Consider the following 24,719-nt stretch of genomic DNA (forward strand, 5'->3'; position numbering starts at 1 on the left):
GGGCAGGTCCAGAGTCCCCAGTACCAATCATAACTCCCGCGCTGTACGCAGGCTCAGTCCCTCTCCTGCCACCGATGGTTTTGAGTTGGTAACACCGGAGTAGCACGTAGCAAAAGCAAGTTCAGATCCTGGCTCAAGTGCGTTTCCGGCGTTATTTAACAAAGGGCCAACATGATCTCCTTTGTCCACCTTGCAGCTCTTTAGCCTGCATCTCCCCAAGGCAGAACCCCCTCCTTTGATGCCTACGCAGCACCTGGCACTCTGCTTTCCCGACCCTGCAGCCAGCCTCTCCGTGCCCTGGCAATGCAACCGAACCCGGCGGAGCAGCTTGCGGCTCTCCATCCCTCCAGCATCGCCGCTCCCCATCTCCACCGTGCCCGGTGAAGGACTCGGATGCCTGCAGCACACGGTGGCCACACTGCTCCCGATAGGTACCTTTCATGTTTAATTCAGAGCCTAGTTTAGTTAATCTTTTTTTTAATAATTCATCCCTTCCACCTTAATTTTGGTAGTTGTTGAAAATCCCTAATAAAACATTTAGGGGCTCTTTTACTGAAGCAATGGCATGATTTACTTGATGGAATCCAGTCTTTGATGTCCTGTCTTAATTCCCTCCCTCCCACCGTGCCTCAATCCTGTTTATCACTGTGCCAGAGGTAAGAGGTTCTTGTCGAGTTTTGTAGCACTTAGACGCTTGGTCAGCGTTAATAATTCAGCTGCCCCGAACGGCTTGGACAAATCATGTAGCACACCAGCCTCTTCCTTTTATCAACAGCTCCCTCTGCCACCGCGGATCCAGGCATTGGCTGGGAGCGGTGCAGAGGGACCAGGCGGAGCATCCCTACCAACGCGGGTCAGAAGGGCGAGCAAAATATCGCAGGTGCCAACTATGTTGTTGAAAGAATATACACCCTTTTACAACGCTTATATTTCATTCTCTACTGCCAGAATGGAGAAACATGCTGGGTTTTTGCATCCGTAATTGGGGAAGAACAGATGGTGGAGGCACAGTTGGAAGTAATACAGCCATTAAAATAATCTATACTGCTTGTAATTCTCCAACATGTGAGAAAGAAGAGGGCCTGCCTTCGCCCGAGTGCCTACCCGGGCTGCAATATGGGTGGGAACATTTTTTTTGCAGTTGTTGGGATATTGAGGTCTTTTGGTGGGTTTGATGGGTTTTACCATTTCCTTTCTCCTGGGATTCTCCTCTCGAAGCAATTTGAGGAGCCAACAGCTGAACCAGAGCTGCTTCCACTGGGTATTTATTTGACTCCCGTGTGCCATGCATGGCACATTTTTCCCCCAAATCACCCAGTTAAAGTAATTGCTAGCTTTACATCTATCTTAATGATATAAGAACAGCAGCAGAAAGTCCCAAGCACTTCAGGCAGGTAGGGGTATCTCTGTAGTTAACTTAAATTTCAAATGGGGGTGATGGGAGAAAGAATTAATGCAAAAAACCTCCCACTGATTCATGAAAATTGAAACTTCTCAGGGAAACGCACAGGCTTTGCCATCACCTCTGTCACTTACAAATCTCGAGAACAAGAAAATGTAAAATCAGAGTAAGAAAATTGCCCAGAAAAGCCCAGACATTTAGCCAATATATGGAAATTTACGTCCTCGCTCTGCATGATTTAGGCCATGGTTTCAGAGATCTCTGTGCCCTCCAAACACCGCAGCCACCATGTTTGGTACCTCTTGATGGGTGAGGGTTTTCCTCTGGGATTTGGTTACTGCTTCGTGTTGGTTCGTTTTTCTACACAGACATACTATAGAAAAGGTCCTACTTCAATACAAAATGGAGAGAATGTCTGAAATCTCAAAAAAACCACATTGGAAGGAGTAATCCTTTCCCACTCAGACCCAGAGGCCAGTATCCCCATCCTGATTTATGGGGGGCGGGGAGAAGGAAAGGGAATCACAGCAGCGTTGCCTGGCCAGGAACACAAGCACCTGCATCCCTTGGGCACCGGGCTTCCCACAAACACCTCCTTGGGCTGGACACAATGATTTTCTCAGACAGAAACCTCTCCATTGGGCTTAAAATCTTCACTGCAATCACGCAAACAAGTACCTCTCCAAATCCTTACCCTCTGCCCTGAACACACAGGAGCCAGCAGGACGTTACCTTGACAGCTAGCTTTGCTTTATGGAGCTGTAAATATAATTTTTAATAGGCTAGCAGCAAGAAAGATGTGTTTTCAGGCTCGACAACATCCAAAATTAACTGTGATTCATTTCAAAAGGGGCGAAGGGGTGGAGGAAGGGGGAATGCGAGTCCGAAACCCACAGAATATAAAAGCCTTGAAAGAAACTGCCAAAAAGCCCCTGCATAGCTGCCTTCTGGCTCTCTGAAAGAGATTAAAAACCTGAGCAGCATCAGGCTGAAGCAGACGTCACGGAGGCCACCCTGGGCCATGCTCATGCTCAGATAAGACTCTTTCTTATTATTATTTTCCCAGAGACGACCCAGCCTTTGCCAACGCATAGCTCTGCCCCTCTCCTCACATCACGCGGCACGACGGGTTTATCTAAACCGAGGAGAGAAGATGTGAGATGCCAGCGCCTGAGGTGACCGGGGGCACCCCCCGCATGGTCCCTGGGGACCTCGGCGGGATCCTGCCATGAACGTCAGCATCTCATCCTCCTTCAGCATCTCATCTGCCTTTGTGTGCCAGAGCATTAAGCCTGACGCGCCTTCGTTAGCCTCAGCGCTGCTCTCCGACACCTAATTTGACTAACCCTTTAGTGACTAATTTAATTACCCCGGCCCACAAACTGACAGACAGCTGTTAAAAATGGTTATTGCATTATTAATACGCTCCAGTAATTTCCCATTAAAACTATACTGTTAATAATTTTTTTCCCTGTATTTCTTCCCTCTTAATTAGTCTATTTAAAACTTTGAAGGAATATTCTCTTTATGGTAAATGGGAGCGTCGAGCAAATTACATTTTTGATTGAATACTTCTGTGATAGGCCAGCAAATAAGACCGTTGAGTTGTTAATTATTGTCAGAGTTTCACACGATGCCTGCTAATGAGGCAGTCAATCTTCTCTGCCATTCCTAGAATATTAATGGAGGCCGTTGGTATTGATTTTGTCACCAGGAGAAGGCAGGAACCCCTCCTTCTCGGGTGGCTCCAGGGAGGGCAAGGGGGGCTCTGCACTGGGAGGGGACATGGAGGGGACCAGAGACCTTTGGGATGGGCTGAGCCAAAGAGGCCTTGAAGCTGGTTGAAGCTCAGGAAGCTCTTGGGTGTGCCAATGGCAGCTGGCACAGCTCACGGACGCGGTGGGGGAGTTGGCACATCCCCACGGGGGTCACCCCCCTCGACAGGCGTCAACGCACAACAGCCGCAGCCAGGCAGGACAGGCAGCGGGGGGGTGTCAGCTCCTGCCAGACACGCTGGTCCCTGTCCCCTCTCTCTGTGTCTATCTGTTGACTCTGAAGTGTATCAGATTCACCCCTTATCTTTCTGCGATAAGGGAATCTGTATTTTTTTTTTTTAAGGAAAGGGAAATACCTGATCTGTCTGGACTTCAACAGATAACTGGATAAAGTGATGCAGTGAAATTATTAGCAAAGCAACCATGGATAAGGATTGACACGAAACTGCGAGTTGGCTTAGAGACTGTACAAAAGCAGCCTTTGAGTTGTGCTAAAAGATGCAACAGGGAGCTTTCAGTACCATTTCTCAAGCCCTTTAGGGATTGATTCTATTTGATATTTGCACTAGTCCTCTCATCAGAGGATGGAGGAGTTTGGCAGCAAAGTCTGCCAGTGTCAGTCATAGGACTTGAATACTCTTCCCACCAGGCTGCCGTTGCCCAGCTCAGAGAGCAAGAGCAAGTCTTGTGGGGCCGTTCCCAGCACAATGCCCAATGCCAAAGCCATCTCCCTGCAGACAGTGTCTTGGCCACGCCAGAGGTAGACCTACTAAAAAAAAGTCCCGATTTTGTAACAGGGGAACCGAGACAGAGAGAGGCAGCAGCAACCCAAGGAGGTGCATGGGTCTGTGACCGACGTCCCAGCTGCCCCGTTAGTGCCACCTCCCCTCGCAGGCAGGGAGCCACACTTCCCTGAGTGAGAGGTTGCATGCACATACATGCAATTAAAAGATGCCTGTTTCAGCCCCCCAAAGCAAGGATGAGCGCACACACGAACTATTCCACTTGAGCTGCAGAGGCTGTTCAAGTGGCAGAGTCTCCCCGCACAAGCATGTCCTCCTCTGCTTTCTGCGGCCACATCATCTCCTGCAAGAAAACACAGCCCTTCCCAGAGCAGCAGCATTTCTACTGCTGCAGGTGAAAAATCCCTTGCTGCGAGATACGCAGGGCAGACAGCGGCACGCTGCGTGGTCGTGCTGGCATGTGGTGGCAGGAGGGACTGCAGCAGCTCCCGGCAGCGTCAGAGGACATGGGACTGACTTTGCTGCGATGCTGTGGCACCACATCAGAGCAGAGATTTGGATTTCCTAAATAAGTTGCCCAGCACTTGGTGCTGTGTTTTATTTCTGTAGCTTTGCTCCGAGGAAGTGCCTGTGTGGGTGCCTGACCGGGAGACCAGCAGGATCAATGCTGCACACAGAGATGCTGTGCTGGCCCTGCAAACCAGCTCAGCTCCCTCTAAACTGCTCGAGCCATCCCAGCCTGAACCTTCCCCAGCCCCGCTCCCACTGGGAAAGCCAGGAGAGACCAGATGAACCTTGCAAAGCTCAAAAAACCCCATTATAGCAGGTGATGTGCGGACGTAGGTCAGACTGTCACAGCTGTCGAAGCTTAAGGACTTCACTCCAGCCACCTGCTGCAGCTACTCCAGTTGGGCTTTGCACAGCCAAACCCACCACTCCCCAAAACTGAGACTATTTTGGGCTATGCTGGGAACACCCTCCATCTGCCTGACCGGGTGCTGCAAGGAAAGGGCAGGAGGGGTGGGGAGTGGGTTGGAGCATCTGTGGGGTGCTCCCAGCTCTCTGCATGCCCTGTCATCCCCAGCTGCACACTTGGGATGACACCAAGAGACGGGGACAGACTGAGGACAACGGCCTCCACAGGAACAGCCGCCCATCCGCGCTGGAAGCTGCGGTGGGGTCGGGACCACCAGTCCCACAGCAAAGGGACGGCAAAGCTGCTGCTGCCTCCCCACTTCTGCCTGCAACCTGAGCACACACGGTGCTCTCCAAGCAGGCTGCTAAAATACTGGGGAGCCAGATGTTTAGCAGGAAATCTTTTCATGCTCCCTTAAACCCCTGCAAAGCCCCAGCTGGTGAATCCAAAAGGCACAGAACAACCAGGGCTTCCCCCTGCACCGCTCACCGGATTTCCACTCAATCCCACCCATTTCTTGGCCCCTTTCGAGGCCAGGCGAGGGGATGGCAGGGATTTCTGTGGTTTCTTTTCCACCCTGGAGCTGGGCAGCAGATTAGCATGGCTGCCTCCCAAATACAGGCAGCATCCCCCAAGCCAGTCACCCCTGCTGCTTCTGAGCCCATCTGCTGCCCACATGGGCTTCAATAAAAGGAGAGGTTTCCATTTATAATTAATTGCCTGTGATGCAGCTTATCCTGATTTTACCAGGAAAGAGGGAGACTGTAACTCTCCCCGAGGTCCAAGTGAGATGCCATGAAAAACCCTTAAGGTCAATGGCAGCCATTCTTGACTCTTCCTCCTCTATCCGTATCATCTATCAACTATGTTTGGGCACAAATTATGGCTTTCGTCCCCCCCCAAAATCATATGATCCCACTGGTCTGGCACCAAGTTAAACTAACACAAACCCCGGAGGGCTCTTTCACCTGGACCCAGCTCCCACCGCCCGGCAGGAGGGTGGGAAGGGTGGGCTCAGGTTTGCCTACACTCACATCAGGTAGGGATGATCTGCTCCTAACTTAAGTCCTCAGGAAGCTCCTGTAAGGGAGAGAAGCAGCCAGCTCTCATAACACACCTAGTGCTTGCTTCTTGGCTCAAATAAGCAGAGTACCACACCCGGCCTTCCCACGGCTCCTTTCCACAGGGAGGTGCAGGATGATAACCGGAGCCATCAATAGCTCCCTGCAAGAATGGGGAACATGAGCCACTTATTCAGAAAGGGCAAGGAAGAACTAAGGAGACAGATATCCTGGAATAGTGCATCCGTAATAAATAATCTTGGCTTGCAGTGGTGCCCATCCCAACTACTTGGAGCAGGTCTAAGAGGACTTATTTTAGCTGTCAGTAAACAACAGTTAACGTCCCTTGGACCCAAATGGAAGCCAATTACCAACTCAAAGGTAAAATGCCACCACGAAGACTGGCTGTGGGCAGGAGGTGAGCAGAAACCCACAGCTTCCCCGAAGGAAGTCAGCACCACGGAACAAGGTGAGGAAACCGTGTACCACCACTCAACGCCCACCAAGCCCCTATGCAGGGACTCTGGGCACGGCCAGGCTGTGAGCCGGGTCGGCAGCCGCTACCGACGCTCGCAGACCAGAGGCAGCACTGCCCAGATGGCACTCGGCCTCTGCAGACACTGCAGCCTGGGAAAACAGCCTTGGTGCTATGGAGCTGAAAGGTCACGCTTCAAAATAAGGGCAGGCTTTGAGTTAAGAAAGGGTTAATGGCAGATTACAGGCTGCCAGCATGGGCACATATGGAATAAAAGGGGGGCTGAGATCAAAAGCCTCGTGGTGGGTTAACTCCATCTGTTCCCACAGGGTTTCAGGGCATCCCCCTGGGGAGACAGTGCAGAATAGCTGCTCTACAGCATCTACTTCAGTAGAAGAGCCCTAAACACGTGTCAGGGACCTGTTACACGTACAGATCGTGTCTGGTATGCATGGTTATAAGCAAAGTATTCACCCCTTAGACTCTATGGGTCAAGAAGCCCTTTATTAAACTACCTACAACTTTATCATTAACCCCAAGCTGTGACTATCTCCAGAGGAACCACTTTTCAGAGCCAACATCTCTAGCTCTGGCCCATCTGTGTTTGATACGCACGCATGAAAAAAAAAAAAAAAAAGGCAAATGTAGACTGAACTGAACAAAGAGACTTCTCACTGCAAAAGCTCAGTGCATATTTACACAGTATCCTGCCCTAATTCTCACCTTCTTCATTTATGTCATTTTAAGACCTCCGCAGTAGCAGGGAAGTATTAGCTGGTGTTTAACCGTGTGCGTCTGGGTTCAGCACGGCTCCCGACGAGCTGCTGCTGGAAGAGAGCCCCGTGGCAGGGATGGACGTGGTGAGGCAGTGACAGGGGGATGGCCCATGGCAGAACCACCAGCCGGGAGGGTGAGCAGCACTGGGGGACACTATCCCAGCCTGAGCCCATTTTGCTTTACCTATAAGGTGAACCAACATCAGCTGGCACGGAATGACCTGGCTATGTGACACGTGGGACAAACCGCAACACCTGGACCTCCTGTCTGCAGGAGCCATGAATACATTCCCCCCAAACCCACGCAGCCACAGTGCCAAAAGACCTGCGTGTGCCCTAGATGCAACTGCGGGCTCTTCACCCCCCCAGCTGCCTCCCCTCCAAAGCCTGCTCAATACCAGCCACTTTCGTTTCCTCTGGTGGAGGGAAGAGATGCACTAGATAAATTACAAACAGACCTTGTGGTCTATCAATACCCTCATCCCCATCCCTCCCTCCCAGCCTCCACTCTGGTCCCCACCAGCACCGCTCAGCCCCGCCGGAGCCCGGCTCTGAGCCTGGCACAGCCCGTGGCACCACATGGCAGCGGGTCCCTAACTGCACCCATCTGTGTTATGATAAAAGGCACTTGGTTGCAGCCAACAGCACCTCGTTATATCAAAAACACCGCAGGAAACGTCTAGAGCAGAACTGATTACGGCACAGTAATTCTTCAGGCAGTGAAAGCAGGGCAATTCCCAAGATGGGATTATTTTTTTGCAAGGCTTCACCTAATTTTCTTGATTTTTTTTCTGCCCTGCTTGCTCCTCAGCCTTCCTTCCAAACCTCTCCAGCTTTGCATCGCTGTTTGATTTAGTCCCTCAAAACAACATTCTGCTTAACGCACTCCAGCGTAGTGCCCAGGAAAGCACCACCATCCACCAGACCTCCGGGCTTTAAACATGTAGCAGCAGGAAAAAGTCAAGAAAGCTTTCACTTTTCACTCTGTAGCCAGCAGCCTGATTTGGGGAAACCAGAAAAAGACCGGACAGGTACTTATAAACATCTAAATCAGAAAAGGTGAAGCTGAGTAAGCAGCAAATAAACAGATGAAAAGGGGCAACGATACAAAACCTGGGCAGCGTGGAGGCAAAGGGCAGACGATTTGCAGCTGACGCACGGTCCGGTCCGGCTGCGGTCCTGCCAGCCAGCTGCAGCAAAGCACAGAAAGGTTTTCTGAGCCGATGGGCAACACCAGACAGGGTGCACCGTCCCCTGCTCTGCGCAAGGCTGACACTGTCTCTAACTGTGCTGAGCTTTCTGGTGCTTTTCACCTCATTTTGAGCTGCTTTTGCTCCTCTGCCTGGAGGTCAGGGGGCCAGGGGGAGCCTGCAGGGCATCTCTCCTGCATCTGAAGACTGCATGGAATGAGAAGGACCAGCATGGCGTGAGCAAAATTACTCCGAGTTGCCAGGAAAGTGCTGCACCCGTGGCTCCCTTGGCTGTCCCAAGGCCAGCAGGAGGAACAGAGGGCATTTTGCCCTAATAAATCACCCCAAGAGCCGGGGTGACATCCAGGAGTGGAGCAAATACTTCAGGGGCGGCAGCCAGAGCTGTGGGGCACCGTACCGAGTCCACTGGAGCCAACAGAAACATCACCCCGGCCCCAGCTGCTCAGAGGCAGGAGCCAAAAATAATTAACTTCATTTGTCTTCAGAAAGCGCGGCCATCCCGCTTTGCTGGCCGTGACTGTGGCTGTCCCCGTGCCCGGCCCCGGCTGCCCACGCTGCCGGGTTCAGCAGCCGCGGTGCCTGCACGGTCGCTGCCCGCGGCAGGTGACTGCCTGCCCTGGGGTGGAAGCTGAACGGGAGATTTTCCCCTTGGTTTTGTCTGGTTTGCACAGAACTGCCTTCCCTCGTCCCTCCATGGTGAGAACGATGTTCCTCTGCAGCAACATGTGCATCCTCCCTTCTGTTTAGCAATTTAAAAAAAAAATATAAAAATAAACCTAGGGGGTCCATCTTCTCCAAAAGCCCTTTCCAAGCCTGCAAGGGACAGTGTCTTCTCATGGTGCCCTTAAAGCAGGACAAAGCTCCCCTGTTCATGTCCACCTCCATTTCTGTCATCTCTGTTGAGATGATTTCTCCTCCCCACACCAGCTGCGGAGCCTGTCACGGGTCCCTGGCAAACTCCCAGGAATGTTTTAGCTTGGCTGAATTTTATTAGCTTTGTCCTCTGGATGAAGTGATCCAACAGTAGTTACAGGAGGTAAAAACAAGAAAGGAGGAGCAGACACAGTCCACGTCAGGCAAGTTTAAGGCAGCTGAAATTTCATCAGAAGTGGTTGGTGGATGGTGCCAGCTTTTTCCACTAAGCTGCATTAAGAAATAGCTGAAGAAAAGGAATTAATCTTTTCCCAGTGCCACTGCCCCACCTGGGACCCCAGTGACAGAGCTAAGCTGAAGGAGAGCTGCGCATCCAGACGGGACTGGGGCCATCGTCCCACCCCACCCTCGAGCATCTCAGGGCTAAGGACAGCCCTGGGAGAGAGGGCAGGGATTTGGAGCATCCTTCCCAGGTGCCCAGGAAATCCTGTCCCTCCTGCTGCTGCCACGGCCCTCCCTCCTCCGCTGTCCCCCTCCTGTCCCCAGCGACCCACGAGCGCAGCTCCCAGCCCCAGCCCGCCGGCCGGGCAGTCGCACGCTCTCAGCTGGCACCAGGTGAAGGTGATGCGGGTCGGCTTGTTCTGAAATGGGAGAGGGCAGAGCTGACCCCAAATACTCTGCACTGGCTGGGGCTCAAATGCCTGCACTACGGACCAGCCAGCAGCACTGGCCTGGCACCGCTGTGTCCATCCCCAGCAACCTGGCCCTTTCCAAAAGCACCGCAGCTCCCTCCCCAGCACAGGAGAAGAAGAGGAGGAGGAGGAGGAGGAGGAGGAGGAGGAGGAGGAGAGGTTCCCTGTGCCAAGCCTGACACAGGTCCCCAGCGTCCCAGCACCACACTGCCACACAGCCACCCCTGTCTGGGCCAGGGGATGAACCGCCTGGTCCCTCTCCCACCCGCAAGCCTTCTAGTCCCCTTTGCAGGCAGGAGATGCATACAAAGGCAAAGGCAGTAAAACTCAAAATAGGGGGAAAAAAACATGATTCAGGAGAAACAGTAGAGACAGGCTTTATAAACAGTGAGGCCATGGGGCTGCACTTTGAACAGGCAGCTACAAAAGCATGCTCAGGCTGATGTTTAACAGAAAGCAAAGGCAGGGACATAAAAACAAGTAACGCCATCAAACAGGGACAGGAGAACTCCTTTCATTGAAAAAATACAAGTTCCGATTTCGCCGCCTTGCATCACCCTTTCTGCTAAGCACACACATCAGCACAGTGTTTTAGAGCCCCTGCCTCCCCCCTCCAAACGCTCTGTACTCGCCGCCTGTCTCAGCGCTGGCAGGATCCTGCTCCACCATGGATCCTCCTCCAGGCGGTTGGATGGACGGACACACAGCTCCAGCAGAAGATCTGGCGTAAGGGGCCGCTAGAGTCCAATGCCAAACCCTACTCTGTGACGGGAGATCCCAGATACATTAAAGGGAATCGCTTTGGGTGTGAGACATATTTGCATATTTGGCAGGTGGTGGGATTTTTTTAATTGTCTCAATAAATATATAAACAAAATCTGTTCGTTTGTTGGGTTGTTTTTCCCTCCTGGGCTCTGCAGCACCATGGACGAGAGGAACAGCAATCGCTCAGCTGCCAAACTTTGTAGCTGTTGCTGCTCCCTATGATGGATTTGCCTAAGAGCCAGGTCCAAATTTACATCCACTGTCCCTAAGAGATTTGATCATTTTCTGTGCAGTTTTACAGCCCAGCATCAAGACCTCAAAAAAGCAGTAGGTTTGCACAAAGGACCAGAGCACAGAGAGAGTGAAAGTCAGCATTACAGTAGCAGGAATTATTAAAAGCCCCCGAAGAAGGAGGGCTGAAATGTCCCTTGGATTCTGGGCATGGTGCAGCTGGTGACGGACCAGGAAGACAGGCTGAGGGCAGTGAGGTGCCTGTGCCCTCCCAGAGGTGCTGGGTGACCCACGTTTCAATTCTGACCTACCCTAGATACTCCCTGGGCAATTTCAGCTCAAGCTTTTGGTTTTTTATTTCCCACCCCTGTCCTCTCTGCCTCTATTTCCCCATCACACCACTCCTGTAATTCCTCTCTCATTTTGCTGCCCACACCCTTCGGTGGCTGCCGCGAGGTTACATCTCTATTTAGTCACCCCGTAGCCAAGTGAGACGTACCTGACTCTTCTAACCTGCTCTCATAAATCAAAGTGGGAGGCAGGGAGCAGGAAAAATCCCGGTAAGCAGCCAGGACAATGCTAAGTTGACAGATGCAGGGCAGGGGCTGGTGGCTGCCTCCCTGTAAAGCATCTGTCCTTGCCCTCCAGAGGATGAGGCCAAAGGCTGCCTTTATCCCAGTGCCAAGCACTGCAAGCTGCATCTCCACAGCTTTTTGCAAGATGACAGCGTGTTGGGGTGATAAGAAGCCCAAGCCAGAGTGGTGGGGACGTTATCTGTGGGGATGATGGTGTCTCTGTGATGTGCACGGTAATGAATTGCCTTGTTTGCAGAAACGAATAAGTTGTGCCTGGTGATGCAATGATCAATTTGCTCCATCATGTGAAGCTGTCCATTCATCACGGGCACCAACTGCCAGCTGCTTGCGGTCAGTTTATTGGCACCAATGGAGCAAAGGGTTCCGCAGGCAGCTCCCCAGGTCCCTGCTGAGGAACAGCCCAGAAAAAGGGTTTCCCCTCTCCCCTGACCTCCTGGCTGAGGGTCCCTCCAGCATCAAGCATCCAGAAATCACAGCTCACTCCGTTCCAGGAGACAGAAAAGAGGGAAAAAAAGACCAAGTTCCCATGGCATCTCCTGCACCAAATGGCAAGAAGACCTGGCAGGTTCCCCTTTGCCTGCTCCTGCCCATACCTCGCCGGCATGCTGCCCACAGGGACCAGCCCAGCCCACCTCCTCAGCCTCAGTGATGCTCACCTGCAGCAGCACCCGTTTTCCTGTGCTCCTGCAGATAAGGCACGAGGCCAAGGCACAGGGCAGAGGAGCTCTGCTGCTGCTGTGACAGCGTGGCCACGGCAAAGCTGTTTCGCCTCTCCTGGCCCAGATTTCCTTTGCCTTTCTCATCCACTTTGCTTTCCATCCTCCTCCGGTCCCAGGGAGCCTCACACCGCAGCACTCAGCACCAACTTGCAGAATCACAAGTGCCCAAATCACTGCAAAACCCCTGCAAAACATCACTGCAAATCCCCCGTAAGACTGGGGCAGTGGTGGTGTCACAAGGGCATGGCAGGGCTGAGCCAGTGAAAGCCACAGGCAGGGAGCAATAGCCCAGCTCCCGTCCTCTACACGAGATGGGACGCATGCGGGTGCAGAGCTGGGGAGCAGAGCTCTCTGCCGCCGAAAGAACTGAAAATAAAATAACAAACAAATAAAAAAAAAAAAATCCAGTTGACTGTACTTTGGCAAAGAATTCAGAGAGCAAAGGGGCTCACTTGGGAGCAAAACGAAGATGAATCGACAACGAGTTCAAGAGAATTCATTCTGCCGCTGAACACTTGTCTCTCCATCAGGACATCTCAAAGGCTTGTCAAGCGAAGGCAAGGCTTTTATTTGTTTCTATGGTTGCCATAACAATAGAGCTATATGTCATGTCAGGCAGCAGCTGAGGCTCGCGCCTCTGATTTATAGCCGCTCACCAGAAATTATCAACTTTTCTGCAGAGCGGGTGGCATGGTGAACCAGGACCACCAGGCGTTTGCCAGTGCTGTGCTCTGCCCCTCGGGTTATCTCTCCTCTCGGTCCCCTGCAGCCGGCTGTGCCCCAAGGGATGCTTTTATTATCGCCCGCAGGGATGCTTTTATTAACCCCCGCAGGGTTGCTTGGTGCTGACAGTGGTGGGATGCGGGGGCTGCGGGTGCGGGTCCTCCCCATGAGCTGCCGATGGGGCACAGAAGCATATGCTGCCAAATTATTGCGATTCCCGGGACAAGCGGTACCTCCTAAAGGGTCAAAAAGAGATGGAGAGGTGTCCAGTTAAGGCCAGCAGAAGGATTAAATACCTAATAGTAATTTGTTTAAAAAGTATGGACTGCTGTGTTTAACACCAGGTTATGGAAGAAATACAGATAAGAGAGAGGGATGGGAGCAATGGGGAGAGGGAAACAAAGAGGGGTCTTGAAAACAAGCGAAACAAGGTGGGACTGGGAAGTATTTCTTGTCCTGGCAGAGCGTGCACAGCTGGGACAGTCTGTCCAGCCTCGGACCTGGCCTCCAGCCCAAGACAGAGGCTCCCCAGCACGGGGAGAGTCCCGCAGCGCTGCTGGCCAACCTCATACGAACACAGACGTCACCATTAGCGTGGCCGCCACAATCCCAGATGTGTGACCAATGTGATCATTGTGTGGAGGATTAGCCTCTGGGGTTGAGGAGGGGATGCTCAATACAGTTACTGATAAATTATACATATAAGTTTCATTAACTCTAAGCACCCTCGTGCTTAATTTATGATGCACAGCCCTAAAAACTCCATCACCAAGTTCTGCATGCAGAGTCCTGTCCCCACTCAAGCCCCAGCACACATGGGAACATGCCCCCTGGGACGTTTACACGTAGACCTTTGGCTCCCGTCTATAGGAATTTTCTCTAATGCCATGGCTGCAGCAGCAGGAGGAAGCTTGGGCCCTTCATTCCCATCCACCAAAGCACCGTGTACAGTTTGTTGCACTGCTCAGCGGTGAAACACACGAAGAACAGCATCTCTCTGGAGAAGCAGCAGGGAGTCAGCATTTCTCCAGAGAGCTGCTGAAAGGCAGAGCCCCACCTGTCCCTTCCGCAGTCTCAAGCACCTTCATAAAAACACAAGACCACGTCCGAACCTTTAACCCTCCGAGTTGTAAAGACTTCATCACTTGTTTTCTCCAAATCAGGCTTTCTGCAATTTCCTTCCATTAAACTCTTCAAGACAAGTGACCGCAGAGCCAAAAGGTGTCAGACTAATGAAAGGTCTGAAGGAATGCAGCACGCTCGTTATTAAAGACACAGAAGAAATACAGGACTGAGCTACCATCGCAGTATTACAGGACAGCAAACAGGGCACTCCAGGTGCTGAGGGGCGGCCGTGTTGCAGCTGGTGTAAGACAGCCCAGGATCTGGCCCTTGGCACGGGGACGTGACTGTATTAGAGCTCAAGTGCTGCAAGACCACCCGCGGGAGCTGCCAGCACGGAGGGACGGCGGTGCCACCACGGTCCCACAGCCCGGGGAACAGGTCCCCCGTCCCGTGCAGAGGGATGACTGCATTTGAACACCTACACAACGGACAGCATACGTTCACCTCCAGTGGTAGGTTGACATTATAGGTCATCCTGACATCTGAACCACCAAAATCGCTGTATTACTGCTCCCTTGAGAAGCTACCAACACTCGTCTCAGTCCAGAGGGACAAGGCAAAGAGGTTGCAAGATAAACAGCTCTAAAAGCACCTTTCTCATTGTGTGAAAGCACCCAAGAACCTCAGAGGAGGGTCTCGGAGACAGGCCAATGAGATGCTCGTGAGCACCATACACAGCAACGTCCCTGCTCACCAACTGCAGTGGACCTGAACAGCCCCAGCATTAGCTCCTCCACACCAGCACACTCCGCTCAGGTGGGATCACCTCGGTTTCCACCCACCCCAGGGTGCTCAGGACCCCAAGCTTGCAGCCCGATCCCCATTTGAGAAGTGTTTAAGTTCTAATGCAGAAATAATAGATCGCTTTTCTGTTTTCACTGTTTCTATGAAACCTTCCATAATTCAACATCAAATATTTATCATTACGTTTATTAAAGTTTTAATAATTTAGCATCTCCTGTATGTAAGATACAAGTGCTGTGAACTCATCTCCCTCATTCTACCTGGGTCACTCCAATATTTATACCTGGAATTCTCAGTTCTAGTTCCACTTACAAGGCGAGCAGGCAACAGTCTCCATGCCAGAAACTCCTGTCCTGCTGCCTGGCATCCATCCTGACCAAGACTATTCCATGAGGATCAGTGCCCAGAGACAATTACTGCACTGGAGCAGAAAGCAAGCTTCCTAGCCTCTACTTCACTAACATACTTTTAACAAAGATGTGAGGAGGCAAGAAAGAAATAATGTTCTCCTGGCATTTTGGCTTGGAAAATGTTGACATAAAAGGCGACCCTTCACCTTCTCAAACGAAAAGCAGTAGTCTTCTGCAGACAAGAAAAACAATGCTCCTAAGAGAGCCAAATTGTGAGAGATAATGTACCATCAGTCTCTTTTTGCAGGAAAGGGAACAAGCACTAATTAGCAACAAAAACACACTTGTAAATGAGGACCTCTTGGATGCCGTCCTGGCTCTGCCATAGATTCTGCAGGCACTTGCCCCAGCCATAGCCCTGCCAAGATGATGGGACAGAATAATGGAAATTCACCATCTTATCGCTCTGGGAAAAGACAGAAGGGGCCGAGGGACATAAGGATCCTGCTAGTGCCCAGGAAGACGATTCACAACGCAGACGAGAATTTGCAGGTCAGAAAATTGTGTCTTGAGTCAAGAGGAGAAGGCAGCAAGAAGGAAGGGAAGGAGAGAGGGATCACGGAGTCTCCCTGGCACCCAACAGTCACGTGCTCAATCTTAATTTAATGGGGAAGAGGGGAATACACACTAAATACTTTAGGAATTAAACCCTTGTAGTTGACAGTTAAACCCTTGTAAACCAGACAGAGGACAATCACCACTACCGTTCTCCTCCAAGGCAGAGGCTGCTGCTCCATTTCCAGCTGGGGCACAGAAGACAGCTGCTCTGCCTGGCTCTTTTTCCACAGGACCCCCCTTTGCCCACCCTCAGCCCAGTCTCCCAGCAAACAGCCGCTCCTTCCACCCGGGCAACTCTCCTCCTGCAATGCCCTCTTAGGTCCCACTTCTGAACTAGACTGTCACAAGTCCAATGACATCTGATTAAAATACAAGCCAGTCAAAATGGGGAAGCCAGAGAAATATCCGGGCATTTACTGAACTTCAGGAAGGAAAAAAACCCTCTAATTGTATAATAATTGGAGAAGCAACACGGCCTTTCACCAGGCTCTGACCTTGGCCCTTCATGAGCACCATAGCAGACTATCTAGGGCTGGGTAGATGTGATAGACCTCTGAGTTTCTGGAAGATGATAGCACCTCCATACTGGTAAATGCATCACTTTAAGCTATGCAATCTAACATTAGATTTAAGCCACTTTAAAATTGCCTTGCCACAGGTTCATACCAATTTACATGACTGGATTGGCAGACTTCAGAGCTATATGCACAGGCCTGGCCTAGACCCATCAGGACCAAAAAAGCCTGGAGAGCTATCACATCACATTTCTTAATGGAAGAAAATTAATCAAACTTATCATCATAGAACTTACTGCATCCTCAATAACAATTTAAAGAGCAGCAGTCTCTCAAGCATGAGGAAAACGAGAAACCTGCTTCCTACCTGACATCCGCTGGATCTTCTGTCACCAAAACATCTGTCTTGCAGCTGGCAAGAGGATTGATGGAAAGCTCCACGGGGGGCACCACGAAGCTCTTACTGACAGGCAGCCACAGGCCTTGACCCAAACTATAGGTGGACCTGGAATAAGGACAAACGTGTTGTATAGGAACAGAGTGTCCACAGTGAATAGCGGCCCTCTATTGCACCTAACCACTTGGAAGTCAGAGCAGCGGTGGCACTGTGGGATAATTTAGTTATTTGGTCCTGTCCTCAAAGCCAGATGAGAGAGGAATAGCTAGAGATGTGACAGAGAGAACGTGGGGATGGTCAAGCTCTTCTTTTTAGTCCAGGGGGACTTTCTGTACGCACTGTCCTCGCTTTTGCTGAGCTGCGTCTGGCTGAGGGGACGAGAGAGAAAACCTTCTCCTTCTGCAGAATATGAACAAGTCTTTCAGGTCTGTCAAAGGCAAACAACACCCGTGTCCCCCAGCCAGCATAAGACGGAGCCAGGAGTGACCAAGAGGTAGCATCCTCTGGGATGTCCTCACTGGCTCTCCCCTCCGGGATGTCTGAGCTGAACACTCCTTTGACTGACCTGAGTATCTTCTCCGGCGCCTGCTCTCCTGTGACCAAGTCGTATCCCCGCTCGAGCGTCGTGTACGGCCACGGCCTGGGAGGCAGAGAGGGAAACAGCAGCTGTGGTACATCACTTGGCAGCGAAAGCGTCACAGCCCGGTCCCAGGTCTCTGGTGCCAGTGATGGCTGGTAGGGAGGAGAACTGGGCTCCTCACCAATGTGGGAGCCAGGACAGAGCAAATGCACCATCATATCGCTACTCACCCTTCGCTGTGTCCCCAGTCGCTGCGCACACACAAGTGGCGATGGACAGGGTCTGGGGCGTAGCCTTCATGGCAGCTGCACTCTCCTAAAAGAGAAGAGGGGAAAATGAGACCTCTCTGCCCCAGAAATAAGTCAGTGACCATGGCATCAGGCCCTCCTCCCCAGCTGCCCATCTCTGCTTCTTCATGGCCATTCTTGGTCCCTGCCATGGATCTGGAGCACTTTGGACTCTTCTGAAAACTCCAGGAGATGTGGAGGAGGAGATGCGGAAAGCTGCAAGAAACCTGTAATCCTTCTGGAGGAGGTTACGTGATGTAGCACCCGCAGTAGCTGGGGATGGGATTTCATGATGCAAAAGGTCTGTCCTTAACCCACGATCCTGTGCACCCCTGCAGCTCTCCAGGCTCAGCAAACCTCTGCCCATGGCCTCCAAGAACACCTCACGCTCCCCACAGAGACGTGCCCGCATGGATCCAGCCCCTGCCCTGGTCCTGCTGAGCCCAGCCTGCACGCCTGGGGCCGGCGGTTCACTCCTCTGCAGGGATCATGACCTTGCTTGAGGAGAGCCAGCGTCCACTGCCATGCACTTCCCAAGTAGGGGGACACCCCAACCCATCCCAGCCATGCCCCCTTCCCACCTCTGCTACTGCCACCTCACGCAGGATGGGATGGCAGAGCCAAACTCTGGCAGGATGCAGAAACCCCCGACCTCCATCCTCCGCAGGCAGCGCCCATGCTGTGCCCCCGTCCCGCAGGTAAGGGGCTTTCAGCCCCACTCCCCTCCCCACTCCCTTTCACTCTCTGGGTGCTGGCTTACCCCGTTACACCCTTTTGACAGCAGGAGAAGACATTTCCTGCACCAGAAACCCGACCATGCTTGGCCCAAATTGATTCCGTGTTTGGTAGAAATACATAACCCGGAGCAAGAAACGGCAAAATCAAAAGATTAATTGGATTTGCAGGTGGAGTTTCTGTTACAAGCTGCTGCCAATGTTTTTTTTCCCCACTCCCCTCCTCTCCCCTTCATGCCTGACGGTGCAGCAGGCTGAGCTGTAAACACCGGCAGAGGTGGGGACCTAGGGAGGATGCTGGGGGGCACTCCCATCATGGCAGTAATGCAGACTGGCAGGTACCTGCATGCTCATCGGGATCCTAAGCAAGTTGTTAAAATGCCTCGCAGAGATTACAGTAAAGAGCTTTATTGTCAGGAGGGAGCAAGATGGGGGTTCAGCCGCTGAGAATTTTGAGGAAGAGCTGCCTCGAAAGGGGGAGGCAGCAAAAAAAGAAAAGAGGGGGGGGGAAAGAGACAGCTAATGATGTGCTAAAATGCAACAGCACCTTCATGAAATATTCACTGCCTTAAACACATCTAATATTAAAGATTAAATGTCCTGGGATTTGTCCTAGCGACTTCGAAGCACTGATTTATGATCTGTCAAAAGCTGCTAACCTCATGATTCATAACGGGAGCGGCAGGAACATTGCTTCTCCAAAGGGAAAGAGTTGGGAGAGAGACGGCAGCACTAGCCCCTGCTCTGGCTCAGCCATGCCTGGGGGCTGGGGCGGTCTCGTTGCAAGAAAACGCAGGTCCTAATAGCTCCATCAGTGATTTTAAAAAAAGAAAAGTTATTTTTTCCTTGGCTGCTTAGTACGCAAGTTTCCCCAGCCGTGCTGCAGATCATTAATTCCTGGTGCTTATTACATAACAAATATATGCTGTGCAAATGAGAGACATCTCAAAGTGCTTGCAAGGCAGAGCTGGGAGTCTTGGGGCACCGGCTCGCACTCAGCTCCTGCCACAGAAATTAGAGCAAGCAGGGAAAAACCACGTACAGAGGTTGGCATCAAATGGCCTGAACGCCTCCCTCCTTATCGATGGCTGGAGGTGCCGGCGCAGTGAACTCCTTTCCCATGGCGCAGGAGGGTTTATTTTGACCGCCGGTTTGTTTACTGCTCCGTCAGTTTGGCATCGGAAGGAGAAACTCTATCAACCTGCAGAAATATTGATTTTATCGACTCCAATCCTGGAGTTTCAACAGCTACAGCTGGTGCTCGAGGCTTTATTGGGAGGTTTATTGGGAGGTTTATTTCAGTAAGTGAGAGGGCAAATGGTGGCACCAGCTGAGGAGGAGATCCAGGGCGGCAGAGAGGTGGGACACTAGGGAAAGCCCCCAGGGCACAGAGACCACGGGTACGTGCCCCTTACCAGGACCACTCGGGACCAGCTTTCCACAGGTTCTCCAGGGAGATCTGCACCCCTTTGGCAGAGTTTTAGAAATTGGACAGGAAGGCTCCCAGCACGGGATCAGCCGAGTGTTGCAGTCTGCTGGAGGAGCGGGGACTCCATCTCTTTGGGACAGACAGTTTAGGATCTATTTCTGTATCTAGACCCATGAACAGGCATTTAGTGGGGTTTCCAAAAAACCTCAGCAGAACCTGCTGTGCTCTTACAGGTTTTCACAAGCTTTTGCTCTCTCCCCATCAGCATCCGCCCTCCTTCTTTGGCCCCCTGAGCTCCTCTCTTACTTTCCGTCTGTCCCTACCCTCCCCAGACACAATGCTGAGCCAGGGAGGATGCTGAACCAGCCAGGCTAATCCCCACAGGCCGAGAAACACCTGATAAAGTCCCCCGAGTGGCAGGAACGGGGATTCCCATACCTCTAACTCCTCTTTAAGGTAAGTGCGTTTTCTGAAGAGCAGATTTCAACATGCTGCTAAAATAAACCAAACCACCAAAACCCCAAACAATAGTGCCTTTGTTCAGAGCTACTAAATCCCGCGTGCTTCTGAGACGGGCACAGTTATGCACTCAGCATTGCTCAGGCTAAGTTAGGATTCAACCTGAGCTTAAAGCCAAAGTCAACCAAAATAACCAAGTTTGACAAATAACCGCACCTGAAGCCGGATGCAATTTCCACAGGTCCTGCACACGCCTCCACGCAGCGTTCAGCTGCTGCAGGAGGACAAATGAATCAGGATCTAAAGACCGCTGTGACAAGCATCCTATTTCTGCAGCCACCAATCCGCACCGTGCCCACAGTAAAAACACAGGCGTGTGCAGTCCTTCCTCTTCCTTTGGATTTATAACCCACAAATCAGGTCGGATAATCCATGGCAAATTTTGAGCTGTTATAGCAAAAGGATCATTGCTTGCTCAGTTTAAGCAAGAGCAGGTCCCAGTGCTCAACTCTGGAGATCCCCTGTTATATTTCCAGTAAGTTATTAAACAAAATACGGGGAGGGGAGGGAACACCTCTGCCGTTGCAGAGAGAAGATGCATAAATCAGGAAATGCAACACCATCAGTCTAGCAAGAGGCTCAGAAAACCTGTTATTCATGCAACACATGCAGCTATGTGGAAAGGCGAGGGGAGAGCTGAGGCCATGGGAATGCAGCAGCACCCATGGCACTGCTCTCCATCTTCCCCTGCTCCCCGCTCCCCACTTACACAAAATCTCATCACAGACCGTGCTGCCATGACTAATTACAGGTAACATGGACTCTCCGTGCCAGTTTCTGCTCAGGGAGGGCGAACCCTTGTCTGAAGTGGCAGGACACATCCCCAAACACTGCAGGCACATCTCACCTGCAACCACCCTCTTGCTGTGCCTTCATCCCCACGGAGGCTGGTGGAAAAGACCAGTGGCAGCTCAGCCCGAAGTGCCACGCAGAGCCACATGCAGCAAGGGAACAGGCTGCTGTGTGGGCAGGAGCGGGGAGCCCAGCCTGGGGCACCTGGAGAAGCGGCCGTGCAGCTCCAGCCCGCTTTGGCCCCACGACGCTGCAGGCATCGCTCCTGCCCTCAGCTGGGAAGGTGAGAAGGATCTGGAGCCTGACTTGGAGGAACGGGGCAAACTAAGGACACATCAACCTGGTTTCCACGTGCAGATGTGAGCTTCCTCTGCCTGCTTCTGAGCATGAGGCTCCTCACGTTGCCCATGCTTCACACTGGGTTTAGTGCTGGAGCAGGGCAGGGCTGGAGCAGTCTGCAGTCATCGTGAGCATCCGTGGCTTTGGGCTCAGGGCTGGCCCATGCTGAGGCTCACTCATGCCTGAAGGAAACAAATCTAACACAAGCCACATCCAAGCTCATCACCTCCAGTGGCACAGGCATGGGGCAAAGCCAACTACGTGGAAGAAAACAGCCCTCCGGCTCCTTCTGCATCTTGACCAGCACAGCTGGAGGCTTTAGCTCTCTTTTTTAATATCTGAGCTGGAAGTTGCAGAACGATTCTTCCATTTTGCCCACCGCACCATGCTGCTGCTCCTCCTGAAAGGGGGAATGGGGGAACAGGGTCTTGTGCTGCACCCTCCCTGGCCGTCCCCACGCTCTGCCCAGTTTGCAGCAGAGCCGGGTTGCGGGATAAACTGCCAGTGTGCCAGGATAATCCTGTTAGCCTCATTAGGGCGAGAGGCGATCCATGGTGATAATGCCGCAATATCCCCCTAATCCACCTGCCCAGTGCACAGCATGACGTGGAGGCTCCCAGAGTCCCTGCGCTCCCAGGGAAGCTGCTCTTTGATGTCATTGGCATTTTTATTTAGGGAGTCAGAGGGGTTTTGGAGGTGGTGGAGCAAACCTCTAGCTTGTCAACATTCTCCTGGCTGGTATCCGTGATTCCCTCCTCCACAGCAGCACCTCCATCCCTGGCATTTACCCTCACCCCAGAGGGATGCCCTGCTGTGCTGGGGCCATGCCCCAGCTGCAAAGGCACCATCCTGGGGACCAGTCTGGACCCCAGCTGAGGTGGCAGCCTGCTCCCAGAGCCTGCAGGGCTACAGACAGGTGCCTTTTGACCCACGCGAGCACTGCGTGTACCCGCTCACACCGGCTTCAGGGCTGCCTCTCCCACCTGAAGTGATGCAGAGCCTGGCTCCAGCTTTTTGGGTCCCCTCCTCTCTGGACACACACACATACCAGGGGACACGGCAGCCCCAGCAAAGCACCCTCGGTGCCAGCAAGCCGTAGCATCACTTCCCCGGCCACCCTCGGCTCTGCAGCCCAGCTGGGTTGTCCTCCCTGCAGAACCCCCACCCCAGCAGCGGGGCGAGCTCCAGCACAGCTGCCTCCCCAACACTGCCTCTTGCTTCTCCTCCTTCTACCCACCACGGCATGGGAGGAGAAAGGGTCTGCAGAGGGAGGTGGGCACCGGGCGGCAAGCCGAGGCCAAGCATTTTTCGGCAAACAGAGGCGGCCGTTGAGCGCGGCGGCTGCCCGCCCCACCGGTCCTGACTGCACCAGTGTTCGCTGCGGGGCCGCGGCACAAAGCCCCTCTCTTCTGGGCGAGCGCAGAGCCATCTCCAGGGTTACCAGCCTGCTCCGAGGCAGGACGACTGGAGGGTCCCCCCTCCTTTCCTGCTGCAGGGATGCAAAAGTCTTCACCCGCGTCAGCAGCTCGAGCTGCATGGCCTGAATTCCCTCACCAGGAGCAAAGGGGGCTGCAAAAGGTATCTCCTGCCCAGGTGCTGCTGTCCCAGCCACCAGCTCGGTGCTTGGCAAGGACAGTGTCCCCTTGTCACCACCACCCGCAGCAGAAGCCGCTGCCCAGGAGCCCCCATCGGGGCAGAGGGGACCTGGGTGCTCCCACGTTGGGCTCATGCGCTGCCTCCTGCCACCACGCAGGACACCCTGTGCTGCGCCCAGCTTTGCTGTCCCTCCACGTGTCCCTCCCAAGGTGGTGGCAATGCCCAGGAGCACTGGCAGCAGCCCTGAGCACCAGCTGTGTGGCACAAGCCACCAACAGATCGACACGAGTCACCCCACCCCTCCGATGGCCACGGCCACAAGCCCCCCATAATGAAGCTGTCAAGGCCTCAGAGTCTCGTCCACGTCCGGAGGAAGCCCTGCATTGATTTGTCCTTTACAAAAGGTTTCTGAGCTCCTGGCAGAGAAACAGCCTCTTCATCCAGCATCCACAGAAAGTTTGACGAGGGTGCAGAAAGTTTGACGAGGGTGAACCAAACTTCGTGTCCTTCAGCCATCTGAAGCGCACGCTGTGACCCCATGGGCATCTCTTACAGGCTGTTCTTCCTCACCATTAGAGAGCACCCCGGACCCTTGGCACAAGAGGAGGCTGCAGGGCTCCCTCCAGGGCATGGCGTGGTTCAATGGTCCTCGACACTGTCTCCGAACCACGTGCGATGCTTGCTGCCTTGGCCCGGCTCGCTCCCTGCCTACAGCAACCCTCGTGCAGGCTGCACCCCTGCACCCCATCCTAGAGCCGCAATAACCCACAGGGAACTGCCATGGGCCCCTCAAAGCAACACCTTTCTTTGCTGCCAGCCCTCCTCCTGAGGGATGAGTACTCTACCAGGGAAATGCAAACCCTGGGAACCGCACAAGAAATCTCAGCCACCAAGTCCTCCTCCAGACAGGAGTTTCTCTGCCTGCAGTCTGGCCTAAACAAAACCAATAAACCATCAAACTGTCTACTAGGAGCACTCCCCGTGCCGGCCTCAAAGTGGCTGCCAGGGGTGCGAGCGCAGCATCTCACGGCTGCGTGGGTACCTGAGCCAGCGGGTGCCCCGGCACAGCTCCCCTGGGAGGAGCAGCTCCCAGTGGCACGATGACACGGGCGAGCTCACCAGGGATGGGACAAGACACACATTTGCACACCGGTTGGCACCGGGGCTTCCCATCAATACAGGTACGGATGAGAGGAAAGTTGAAAAACACCTGCAACAAACCTCTTTCTTAAAGAGTTTGCTGTACCCCTGTGGGATGGCAGAGCAAGGGCCTCTTTCGAGAAGGAGATTTGGAAAAAATGAAACACAGGTAAGGATGAAAAAGGGTCTTACTAGTTCATTGAATCCCCAACTTCAATGAATAAGTGAAGCGTCTTCAGAGAGCTGCTGCTGGAGTCAGGCTTGGCCCCCGGCCGAGGCCGTGGCTCCTCCGACAACCACGGCAGCAGCGCTGGCTCCCGGTGAAGCTCTCTGAAAAGCTTCTCTTCTTGCCCTTGCTATCTGCTGTCCCGGGCCTTCTGGGATGGCATTTTCCAAACCTGAGTCTGCTTCATCCTGATGAGAAATGCAATTTCAGTAAAAGCAGTTTAGCTCTCGAGGAACGAGACGGGGAAAGTGGCTCCTGCCCGGCTGACCTGACAGAGTACGGAGGGAAAACCTGGAATTAATTTGACAGTTATCCTTCCTCTCCCCCTGCTGCAAGTCACCCTCTTCACTCAGATCCACCACAGCACTTA

General features: G+C 52.8%; 1 protein-coding gene across 2 annotated transcripts in view; it reads right to left on the bottom strand.

The window, feature by feature from the left end:
• The window catches only part of ASTN2 (astrotactin 2), a 361,171-nt gene that overhangs the window by 184,844 nt on the left and 151,608 nt on the right, over positions 1-24,719 (bottom strand). Inside the window, exons 8-10 of one of the 2 annotated variants that reach the window (XM_049832481.1) lie at positions 17,518-17,602; positions 17,273-17,347; positions 16,678-16,815 (exon numbers count right to left, since the gene is read on the bottom strand). In XM_049832481.1, the coding sequence (XP_049688438.1) occupies positions 16,678-16,815; positions 17,273-17,347; positions 17,518-17,602 (298 nt within the window). The remainder of the gene's footprint in view (positions 1-16,677; positions 16,816-17,272; positions 17,348-17,517; positions 17,603-24,719) is intronic. The other variant, XM_049832482.1, reaches the window with a different exon arrangement.

This window comes from Accipiter gentilis, chromosome 29 (genome assembly GCF_929443795.1).
Source record: "Accipiter gentilis chromosome 29, bAccGen1.1, whole genome shotgun sequence".
Classification (NCBI taxonomy): domain Eukaryota; kingdom Metazoa; phylum Chordata; class Aves; order Accipitriformes; family Accipitridae; genus Astur; species Astur gentilis.